Source organism: Leptonychotes weddellii, chromosome 11 (genome assembly GCF_054177405.1).
Source record: "Leptonychotes weddellii isolate Sample4059 chromosome 11, ASM5417740v2, whole genome shotgun sequence".
NCBI lineage: Eukaryota > Metazoa > Chordata > Mammalia > Carnivora > Phocidae > Leptonychotes > Leptonychotes weddellii.
In genome coordinates this window covers 35,393,087-35,405,534 of record NC_138379.1, presented here as the reverse complement: position 1 = coordinate 35,405,534, position 12,448 = coordinate 35,393,087, and the positions used below count along the sequence as shown (strand labels likewise).

The window sequence follows — 12,448 nt, the reverse complement described above, 5'->3', positions numbered from 1 at the left end:
GCCCCACGCTCTGGAGGCTGAGAAATTCTCTCTGGGCCCCTGATGTCATAGCAGAGTCTCACCATTCCCCTAGGGCTGGTTGGATGACTTAGTGTGACACAGGGTGACAGCACAGGTGTGCTGGTGTGTGTGTGTTCGTGCCTACAGAGACACGTGGAACTGTGTGTGCATGGCTTACATTTGTGAGACTCAGGGTGAACAGTCATGTATCTGTGTGTGTGTTCTTGTGTGTGTGCTATATGGTGTCACAGTGTATGTGCATTTATAAGAAAGAGATAAAGAGAGCTTGTGTGTGTGCATGTGCGTGTGGGCACGCTCGCGCATGCGTGGGTATGCTCAGGTTCTCTGAGTCTGAGCTAGCATGTCTGCATATCTGTGTACCTGGAGCTCTCCACAAGGGCTTGACAGATACGCAGAAATCCCTGGCCATCAGTCCCCTGACCCTCAATCTCATGCTCAGCCCATCCCCAGGCCCCTGAGGGGCATGTTGGGCGGGTGGAGGGTGAGGACACCACTCCCTAGTAGTCTTACCTCTGGGTCCCCTGCTCTGCTACAAGTGACACTGGAAAGGGTCTAATGCCCTTAGGCTTGGGGTGGGGGGTAGTGAGTGGCTGCCACACTAGGCTGGGCACTCACGTTGTCTCTCCACCCTGTGCCCCAGCCAATCGCTGAGCAGGACTGCGTCCGCCACATCTGCCTGGAGGGCCAGCTGATCCGAGTGAACCAGTCCCAGCACTGTCCCCAGGGTGCCACGCCCCCTCGCTGTGGGGTCCTGGGCCTCGCAGTGAGGGTGGGCGGGGACCGCTGCTGCCCCCTGTGGGAATGTGCCTGTGAGTCCTGGCGTCCACCAGATCCTCGGCCCCTTACCTGTGTGTTCCTTGGCCTGAGGGTAACTCTGACCTGGATGCATTCTCCACGGGACCTCTTGTCTCAGTGTGACCCCTGACCAGGCAGAACCCCTACTTTTGCAACCTAATCTCTGTGATGCCTGATCTGAGTGACTCTCCAGCTCCTCGGGGCCTCTGAGTCATCTAGGAAGAGGCCAAGTTGCCTGCCCTTTGTTCCTGGGTGGCCTTGGCCCCAGAAACATCTGTTAATCTTCTCATCCCTGCCCCTCCCCCCAGGCCGATGCTCAATCTTCCCTGATCTAAGCTTTGTGACCTTCGATGGGAGCCACGTAGCCCTGTTCAAGGAGGCCATCTACATCCTCACCCGGAGCCCCAAAGAAATGGTCACCGTCCACGTCCTTGACTGCAAAAGTGCCAACCTGGTGACTGTCCCCTGCTCCTTTCCTGCTGGGGCCTCGGGATTTGACTAGTTTTGGAGGGGAGATTGAGCAGTGAATTGGGTTTTGAGGGGTGCCAGAGGCGAGGACAGATGCAGAAACCCCTACAGTAGCTCCTTCTGTCAGGGGTCTCCCGGAATGGCCGTGTGGAGAAAGGGTTCGTGGAGTGCCCCACCTCGTGGCCCTTCCGGGGGCCTGCACCATTCCCAGCTTGTCCCAGCGGCCTACGCCCAGGTGGGAGGCACCCAAGTGCAGAGGAGCTCGGATGCCACTCCAGGGATGTGGCCTGTGGCCAAGGACGCTGGCTGCAGAGAATCACCTGCTAGGGCATTCTCATGAGCCAGGTGGAAGGAGGCAGGTTTTTTGGTTTGTTTTTGCTTTTTCTTGGCTGGGCTTATAGGAGGTCAAGTAGAACCAGAAATGTTCCATGGGATTCCGTGCACCATCTGCACAGCCTCAACCAGTGCCCCCGGCATACTGAGAGGGGGTAGCAGGGAAAGTGTGCCCGGAGTGGCTCCCCAGGGGGAGGAGGCAACAAGGACTGGGCTCCAAGTTGATGAGGGTTGGGATCTCTCTGCAGGGGCACCTGAACTGGCCCCCATTCTGTCTGGTGATGCTGAATGTGACTCACCTGACCCATCAGGTCACCACGGACCGTTTCAACCGGAAGGTGAGTACATCGGAGAGCCAGTCTTCCTAGGGCTGCGGTCAGGAAGGAGCAAGGCCTCCAGGGGGCGAGGGGTCTTGAGGTTTACTCATGACTGGGGGCAAGGGTGGAGAGGGACCCTTCCAAAGAAAAATAATGCAGAAGTTGATATATTTGTAACCGATTTTTTTTTTAAAGATTTTATTTATTCAGTTGAGACACAGAGATACAGAGAGAGAGAGATAGCGTGAGCAGGGAGAGAGGCAGAGGCAGAGGGAGAAGCAGGCTCCTCGCTGAACCAGGAGCCCGATGTGGGGCTCGATCCCAGGACCCTAGGATCATGACCTGAGCCGAAGGCAGACGCTTAACCATCTGAGCCACCCAGGCGCCCCTGTAAACGATTTTAATTAAATTATTTGTGGCCCCTCTAATGTCAGGGGAGGACGTGTACCAGGAGGAATACTGTGAACAAGAGGAAGTTAGAATGGCAAAAGACACTGACCTTAAATGATTGTGGTTAAAGTATCTACTTCTGCAGTTTTTATAAAAATATATGGCCATGTGAACACATTTCTAGAGCCCCTTCCAAGAAGGAGACTATATATGTGAGGAGCCCCGATTTTAAGCTTCATTAGTTTCACATGAAGCCCACCTCTGCCAAGGAGACTGGTGTCCAAATGCAGGCCCCCCCGCCAGTGTGGTACCCGCCCGAGGGTCTGCTTTGCTCCTCCCAGCAAGTGCTTAAGAGGGGCTGATTTGTCTCCTCCTCTGGTCCGAAAAAGTCCTGACTCTCCCCACCCATTCCTGAGCCAAGACCTGTAGCCCTGCTGTTGGAATATGCCCTTGAATGCCGAACATAAGGCCACCACACTCTGTCATGCTCTCAGGAACAGGGCTTAGGGGAGAGGGTTTTCCATCATATAGAGGCTTACACAAAAATTTCCCTGGGTTTCCTCCCTGAGGTTTTTAAATTTTTCCATTAAAAAATATTTAAAGTATAACTTACCTACAGTAAGATTCATCCTTGTTAGTGTACAATTCTCCAAGTTTTAACAAACACCCACAGTCCTGTAACCACCACCACGAGCGTGATATAGAACAGTTCCATCACCCCCAATCACCACCCTGAGCCACTTTGTTATCAAGCCCTCTCCCACCTCCTGACAACCACTGCTTCTATCCATATAGTTTTGCCTCTTCCAGAATGTCGTATACGTGGAATCAGAGTATATAGTGAGATTCATCTGCATTGTGTATCAGGAGTTCCTTTGATTTTTATTGCTGAGTAGTATTCCATTGTATGGATGTACCACTGTTTGTTTATCCATTCACCATTTGAAAGACATTCGGGTTGTTTCCAGTTTGGGGTGATAACAAATAAAGCTGCAATCAGCATTTACATAAAGATTTTTTTTTTAATTGAAGTATGGTTAACATACAATGTAATATTAGTCGCAGGTGTGTAACAGTGATTCAGCATTTCCGTACATTACTCAGTGCTCATCACGATAAATGTAGACACCATTTATCACCATATGTTACTACAATATTATTGACTGTATTCCTTATGCTGTACTTTTCATTTTCATGACTTTCTTATTTTATAACTGGAAGTTTGTACCCCTTAGTGCCCTTTATTTCACCATTCCTCCCCCCCCACTTTCCCTCTGGCAACTATCAGTTGATGTTCTCTGTATTTAAGTCTGTTTTTCGGTTGGTTGGTTGGTTGGTTGGCTTCTTTCTTCCTTCCTTCCCTCCTCCCTCCTCCCTTCCTCCCTCCGTCTCTCCCTCTCTCTTTCTCTTTCTTTCTTTCTTTTTCTTTCTTTTGTTTTTTAGATTCCACATGTAAGTGAAATCATGCACCACTTGCCTTTCTCTGTCTGACTTATTTCACATAGCACAACACCTTCTAGGGTCCATCCATGTTGCCACAAATGGCAAAAATCTCATTCTTTTTTATGGTCCAGTAATATTCCATTGTGTGTGTGAGTGTGTGTGTGTGTGTGTGTGTGATCTTTATCCATTCATCTATGGATGGACACTTGGGTTGTTTCCTTGTCTTGGCTATTATAAACAATGCTGCTGTAAACATAGGGGTGCCTATATCCCTTTGAATTAGTGTTTTTGTATCCTTTGGGTGAATACCCAGTAGTGGAATTACTAGATCATATAGTATTTCTAGTTTTAATTTTTAAAGGAACCTCCATACTGTTCCCCACAGTAGCTGCACCAATTTACAATCCCAACAGTGCACAAGGGTTCCTTTCTCTCTACATCTTCACCAACACTTGTGATTTCTTGCCTTTTTGATTCTAGCCATTCTGACTGCTGTCACATAATCTCTTGAGGTTTTCATTTGCCATTTCCCTGATGATTAGTGTGATTTCGAGTACCTTTTCATGTGTCTGTTGGCCACCTGTATGTCTTCTTTGGAAAAATATCTATTCAGATCCTCTGCCCATTTTTCGGTTGGGGTTTTGTGTGTGTGTGTGTGTGTGTGTGTTGAGTTTTAAGTCATTCTGACAGATTTGTAATAAGATCTCATTGTGATTTTAATTTGCACTTCCCTAATTGCTGATAATATTGAACATATATTCATGGGTTTGTTTTCCATGGTATATCCTCTTTGGTGAAGTGTCTGTTCAAATCTTTTGCACATTTTAAATATTATGTTGTCTATTTTATTGAGTTTTGAGAAATTTCTGTATATTTTGGATACAGGTCCTTTATCAGATGTAAGTATTGTCTCCCAGTCTGTGGCATGTTTTTTCATTCACCTACAAGTGTCTTTCAAAAGGGCAGAAGTTTTTAATTTTGGTGAAGTCCAATTTATCAGTTCTTTTATGGATCATGATTTTGGTGTTCTATCTAACAAACCTTTGCCTAGTGCAAAGTCTCAAAGATTTTCTCTTATGTTTTCTTCTAGAATTTTTATAGTTTTAAATATTACTTTTAAGTATATGTTACATTTTAAGTTAATTTTTATAAATAGTGTGAGATATGGGTCAAGATTCTTTTTTTTTTTTTTTTGGCATATGGACACCTATATGTTCTGGCTCCATTTGTTAAAAAGACTATCCTGCCTCTATTGACTTGTCTTTGCACCTTTGTAAAAAATCAGCTAACCATTAATGTTACTAATGGACTCTTAAAATTGTTCCATTAACCTATATATTTATCTTTTCACCAGTGCCACACTGTCTTGATAACTGTTACTTTATTATTAAATTTTTATTAAAATCAGGTTGTATGAGTCTTCTAATTTTCTTCCTTTTCAAAATTATGTTGGTAATTTTAATTCTTTTATCTTTCCATATAAATTTAGAATCAGCTTATTGATTTCTATAAAACACCTTACTGGGATTTTGATTGGAATCACATTAAATATGTAATTATTTAGGGGAAGAATTACAACCTGAACATGAGTGAGATTTCCCAATCCATGAACATGATACATCTTTTTGTTTAGATCTCCTTTGATTTTTTTTCCATTGGTGTTTTGTAGTTTTCAGTGTAAGAATCTTGCACATATTTTGTTAGATTTATCTCTAAAAATGTCATATTTCTGATCCTACTGTAAATGATTTCGGTTCTTTTTATTTCACTTTCCAATAGCACATTGCTAATATATACAAATACAATTGATTTTTGCATTTTCTAAAAAGGAATTGCCATTGGGTTTTCATTTAGCTGATTGTGTGTACACATGAATTTTGCCAATTGATCTCATATCTTACAACCTTGTTGGTTGTAAATTCACTTATTATTCTTGTAAATTCTTCCAGGTTTTCTACATAGATGTTTATGTCTTTTCTTCCTTTCCAGTGGGTATTCTTTTTATTTATTTTTCCTGCCTATTGCTCTGGTTAGGACCTCTAATATGATGTTCAGGGAGTGAGCACTGACATCCTTGTCTTGTATCTGATCTTAGGGAGAAAGCATTCAGTCTTTCACTATAAAGCATGAAGTTAGTTGTAAACCTTTTATAGATATCCTTTATCAGGTGATGAAAATTTTCTTCTATTTGTAATTTGCTGAGAGTTTTTTATTACCATGAACAGATGTTAAATTTTGTCAAAGCTTTTTTTCTGCATCTACTGGAATAATTGTATTGTTCTTTTTCTTTAGGCTTTTTCCTCCAAAATCACAGTATTGGTGTTTACTTAAAAAAGGAAAGATTTTCAAATTTGTTTTAAATAAATAGCTTACAAAGAATAGTAGTTATATTTAGAGATCATTTTTTAAAGATTTATTTATTAGAGAGAGACATGGGGGAGGGGCAGAGAGAGAAAGTTAGAGAGAAAATCCTCAAGCAGACTCCCTGCTGAACATGGAGGTCTTGACATGAGGCTCCATCCCAGGACCCTGAGATCATGACCTGATCCCAAATCAAGAGTCAGACGCTTTACTGACTGAGCCACCCAGGCACCCCATTAAGCTCATCATATACTCTTGCTATCCTTTTAATGTCTGTAGGATCTGTATCCCTGTACCCTCTCTCACTGCTGATATTAGTACTTCGTGTCTTTTCTTTTTCCTGACCAGTCTGGCTAGAGGATTGTCAAATGTATTGTTTTCCTCAAAGAATGTTTTTATTGGTTTTCTCTGTTGTGTTTCTGTTTTCTATTTCATTGATTTTCTCTCTTGTCTTTATTATTTTATTCCTTTTGATTCCTTTGGGTATAATTTACTCTTCTTTTTCTAGTTTATTAAGGTGATAACTTAGGTCACTGATTTGAGACCTTCTGCTTTTTCTATTATAAGCATCTAGTGCTGTAAATTTCCCTTTACATACTGATTTAGCGGCATCTTAAAAATTTTGATATACTGTGTTTTCATTTTCATTAAGTCTAAAATACTTTAACATTTTCCTTTTGATTTTTATTTGACCCATGGATTATTTACAAGTGTTTTTCTTTAGTCTCTAAATATTTGGTGATTTTCCAGCTATCTTTCTGTTGTTGATTTCTAATTTAATTTCATTGTGTTCAAAGAACATATTTTATCTAATTTTGATCCCTTTAAATTTAATGAGACTTATGTAATGTATCAAAATATACTCTATCTTATAAATGTGTATTCTCTTGTTGAGTGAAATGTTCTATAAATGTCAGGTCAAGTTCACTGAGAGTGTTGTTCAAGCCTTCTAAATCCTTATTCATTTTCTACTTGTTCTATCAATCACTGAGAGAGAAATTGTTGAAATTTCTGATTATAATTATTGATTTGTCCATTTTTCCTTGGAGTTTAATCAGTTTTTTATTCACATATTTTGGAATTCTGTTATTTGGTGCATAACATTTAGGATTGTTATGCCCGCTTGTTGAATTAACTCCTTAATCAGTATGAAATGGCCTTTTTATCCTGGTAAAAGTCTTTGTTCTGAGTTCTGCTTTGTCTCATTTATCTATAATAGCGACTCCAGTTTTTTTTTTTTTATTAGTGTTAACATGTACATGTGATGTATATATCTAAGAGAAATCTTTTTCCATCCTTTTTCTTTTAACCTATTTGTGTCTTTTTATTTAAAGTAGGATTTTGTAGGGAGGGAATAGTTGGGTCTTCCTTTTCTCTTAGCCAATCTGCTAATCTCTGCCTCTTAACTGGGAGATGATTAGACCATTTATATTAATTCGGTCATCAATATGATAAGATTTGTATATTACATAATGTTGCCATTTGTTTTCTATTTGTTCCATCTGCTCTTCATACCTCTCCCTTTCCTCTTTTTCTGTCTTCTTCTGGGTTATTTTTAATGATTCTGTTTCACCTCCTCTGTTGGATTATTATCTATACATTTTACTTCTATATTTGTTATAAACTCCACAGTACATGATTATGATTTTTCCTTAAGCAGTCATTTATCTCCTAACACGATTTTTTAAAATAAGAAAATCTTATATTATCCACATATTTATCATTCCTGGTATCCTTTATTCCTTTGTGTAGATCTGGATTTGCATCTGATATCACTTTTCTTCTGCCTGAAGGACTTCCATTAACATTCTTATAGTACAGATATGCCGGTGTCTGAAAAAGATGTTTTTTCTTAAAGATTTTATTTATTTATTTTAGAGAGCAAGAGCGGGGAGAGGAGCAGAGGGGGAGCGAGAGGAAGAGGGAGAGAATTTCACACAGACTCTGTGCTGAGTGCCGAACCTCATACAGGGGCTCAATCCCACAACCCTGAGGTTGTGACCTGAGCCAAAACTGAGAGTTGGATGCTTAATGGACTGAGCCACCCAGGTGCCCCCTGAAAAAGTTTTGATCTCACCTTCATTTTTTAAAGATATTCTGACTGAGTTTAGAATTGTATGTTGACTTTAATTTTTCTTTCAGTGTTTTAAAGATTTTGCTTCACTGTCTTTTCTTTTTGAATTGAGGTAAAATTGATATAACATAAAATTAATCATTAATCTCCCTAGCCCCTGTCAACCACCAATATGAATTCTGTCTATAGATTTGCTTATTCTGGATACTTCATATAAATGGAGTCTGCAATATGTGACTCTCTGTGTTTGGCTTCTTTCACTTAGCATAATGTTTCTGAGGTTCATCCATGTTGTAGCATCTACCAGTACTTCATTCATTTTTATGGCTGAATAATATTCCATTGTGTGCATACCACAGTTGTTTATCCATTCATTCATCACTGGCCATTTGGGCTGTTTCCACCTGTTGACTATTGTGAATAGTGCTGCTATAAATTTCTACTGTCTTTCCCCTTGCTTATTTCCAATAAGAAATCTGTCATTCTGATCTTTCTGTCACTCTGATTCTTTCCCTACATAGTGTGTCTTTTTTTTTTTTTTTTTACTGCTTTTACAATTTTCCTTCTATCACTGCTTTTAAGCAATTTGGTTAAGACATGACTGGTAATTCATTTCTCTTTCAGAGACTCCAATTACACATATATTAGGCCCATTAAAGTTGTTCCACAGATCACTTATGTTCTGTTCATCATTTTTTCAGTTTTTTTTCTTTCTGTGTTACATTTTAGATAGTATCTATTGCTCTGTATTTAAGTTCATTAATATATTCATTTATGGTGTCTAATCATCTATTAATCCCATCCAGTATAGTTTTCACCTTAGACATTAATTTTATTTTTCATCTCTAGAAGTTTGATTTGGGTCTTTTTGTATCTTCCATATCTTGCTCTAAAAATCTTGTTTTCCTTTACTTTTTTGAAAATATGGAATATAGTTTTAATGATTTTTTTTTTGCCCCTATTTATCATTTTGGGTCATGGTTATCATTTCTGGGTCAATTCTATCATGTTTATCATTTCTGGGTCAATTCTAACTGATTTTTCCCGCTTCATTATGGGCTGTACTTTCCTGCTGCTTTGTGAGACTGACAATTTTTTTTATTGGATTACAGACATTGTGGGTTTTGCCTTGTTGGATGCTAGATATTCTTTTCTTTTTAAGAAATATTCTTGAGTTTTGTACTAGTTATACTACTAGAAACAATTCAATCCATTTGAGGCTTGCTTTGTTGAGTGGAGCCCATATAGTTTTATCCTAAGAGTGATTTTATTCTTTTTTTTTTTTAAAGATTTTATTTATTTATTCGTGAGAGACAGAGAGAGAGAGAGGCAGAGGGAGAAGCAGGCTCCCAAGGAGCAGGGAGCCCGATGCGGGACTCGATCCCAGGACCCTGGGACCATGACCTGAGCCGAAGGCAGACGCTTAACCATCTGAGCCTTTATTCTATATTTTTTATTCTAAGTAGTGATTCCTCACTACTGAAGAAGTAGCTTTCTCATACCCTACCCTAGATCCTATGTATATTTGCACTGTAACTGGTGGTGTCTCTAGCTATTCCTAGCCCAGTGTGAGACCTGGAAATTTTTCTGTCTGCTCCTTTCAGGTGATTGTTTTCCTGATCTCAAGTAGCTTTCCCACCTGCATACACTGGTCAGTATTCATACACAGGGTCAGGACAGGGTCAGAGAGGGAATGTCCGCAGAACTTCTGAGCATGCGTGCTCTCTCTCACTTTCTCTCTCCCCCCTCCCTTTTTCTCTTTCTCTCCCCAGCTCTCTTCCCTTCAGCATTTTGTTCTGGAAACTCCAGCTATCTTGGCCTCCATGAACTCCCAACTCTTGTCTCATGAACTCAGGGAGCCCACCAGGCTCTGCCTGGGTTCCTTCTTCCTTTCTGCACCGTAGGCTAGAGACTTCCTCTAAGCAATAATTAGGCAATCATAAGGCTCACCTCATTTGTTTCCCCTTTCTCAGGCATCGTTCTCCTGTGCTGCCAACTGTTCAATGTCTGAAAACTATTATTTCATATAATTTGTCAGGTTTTTTGGTTGTTTAAGGCAAGAGGGTATATCCAGTCCTTATTACTCCATCTTGATCAGAAGCTAAAGCCCAAGTCCTTAGTTTTGAAAATGTGTTCTTTGTCTTTACTTGAACTCAGGTTTCTGTGAACACAAGTGAGGATCCCTGGGCTTCAGTGTTCATTCCCAGAACTAGGAGACCACTCCAGGTTCATGGAGCCCCATCCCCTCTCTGCACAGCTAAGAAGGCTCAGGCTGAGAGCATCAGGGATTTCCCAAGGTCAAAGTTTTCCAACACAGAATTCCTGTCCTAGATAACTTGCAAAGTGATTAATAAAACAATGATTCTTGTAGGGGAGGGAGGTATGAAGTCATTATAAATATTTTAAGATTCTAATCTTTTCATCTCCCATTTCTACAAAGTAAAACTAATAATCCATAGTACGTAGAAATTTAACCTTGTCAATATGTAGTAGAGGTTGTAGCTTTGAATGTAAAGTGTTTGAGAGAATTAGGGTGTGTTGCATATTTAACAAACATTGATTGAGACCCCAATTTATGTCGGGCCCAAAGGCAGGTGCTGGAGATTCAAAGGTGGATCAGCCAGAGTGTCTGCCCTTAAGAAACTCAGAGTCCATCTGGTGCCTCGATGAGGGAAACAAACAGATTCTATCTTAATGGCCAGCATAGAGATGAGGAGGCCCCAGAGAAGGGGTGCCCAAGATAGAGGCTGGAGACTTAGGAAAAATCTCCCAGAAGAAATGATCTGAGCAGAATCAGGAAAGAAGAGAGGATTAGAAGGCCTCAAAGTGTGTGTTTGTTTGGGCACAGGGATGTAGCTTGCCTCCCATTATTGTATTTTTTGTTTCATCATTTTGTGCTCATAAAAATGGTTTCAGAATTCTTTGATGTCACTTGGAGAGTGTCTTGGCCACATGTGCCTGAAACAGAGACTGTCACATAGCTTGATACTGTTTGTTGGATGAATGCATGGGTGAATGGATGGATGGGTGGATGGATGGAGGGATGTATGGACAAACAAACAGACAAGCTGTGCTCAATTGAACACTCTCCCCCCACAAGGTGACTGTGGACTCACAGCCTGTCTGGCCCCCTGTGAGCAGACACGGATTCAGAATTGAGGACACAGGCCACATGTATGTGATCCAGACTCCGTCACACATCCAGATCCAGTGGCTCCACAGCTCAGGACTCATGATCCTGGAGGCCAGCAAAGCCAGCGAGGCCCAGGGCCGTGGCCTATGCGGTGAGGTGGGACCCAGCTGGGGGAGAAGGGATGCTTCTTGGGTCCACCTCTGCCCCCAAACACAGGTTCCCCTGTGTGAACCCAGGGGAAGCTAGGACAGAAGGCCAGGCCAGAGGTGGAACCAGCACAGCTGCCAGGGCAGAGAGACCTAGTGTCTGGTGTTCTGGGGCTGAAGCCGCCAGCAGGGAGATGGCGCAGAGCTCTGGCCTCGGCCAGTTGTCACTTTAATTGGGATTGTTTGTCAGCTTCCCTGATAGCTTCCTAATACCAGATAATCCTTCCTGTCTGCATAGACGTGGGCACTTCACAAAGCACTTCCACACTCTGATCTCACTTATTGCAGGTCATCCACACAACAACCCTAAGAGATGACCACTGAACTAAAAAAGAAAGGGGGCTCAGAGAGGTTAAGTGGCTTGCCTCAGCTCACACAGCTGAGCTGCCACAACACTTAGAACTAGGCTCTTCAGACCACAGCATGACTATAGGAGCATGCCCTAAGGGACTCATGTATTTTGATAAGGAAAAGGGGTGCAGGGGGAGTCTGAGTGTGGACTGCTGCTCCCCCACAGGGAACTCCATGACAGATTGTCATGATTATGATGATGGAAGATATAGGAGCACTTATGTGTTCCATAAACACATAAATCTGCATCCATACATCTGCACCATACTCGCACCCCTGTATTCAAATTGCCCTCCAGACGTGAACCAACGCGTGTAAGTCTGCTCCCTGCTCATTACTTACCATGTACCAGTCACAGGACAGATAGTAGGCAAAACAGACAAAGTCACCGTTTTATGAAACTTCTGTTCTTACAGACTTACTGAAACAAGCATCTCTCTTTACACACACACACACACACACACACACCCAGGACCACCATCACTCCACCATCTTTTTCTCACCATTTCTTGCTTCTACTATTTATGCCTGGCAGGGAGTGCTGTGCTCAGCAGTA

General features: G+C 41.7%; 1 protein-coding gene across 1 annotated transcript in view; it reads left to right on the top strand.

Annotated features, from left to right (window-relative positions):
- Positions 1 to 12,448, top strand: part of OTOG (otogelin) — an 86,591-nt gene that overhangs the window by 56,757 nt on the left and 17,386 nt on the right. The window contains exons 37-40 of the mRNA XM_081799202.1: positions 662 to 830; positions 1,125 to 1,270; positions 1,866 to 1,955; positions 11,303 to 11,486. Coding sequence (XP_081655328.1) covers positions 662 to 830; positions 1,125 to 1,270; positions 1,866 to 1,955; positions 11,303 to 11,486 — 589 coding nt within the window. The remainder of the gene's footprint in view (positions 1 to 661; positions 831 to 1,124; positions 1,271 to 1,865; positions 1,956 to 11,302; positions 11,487 to 12,448) is intronic.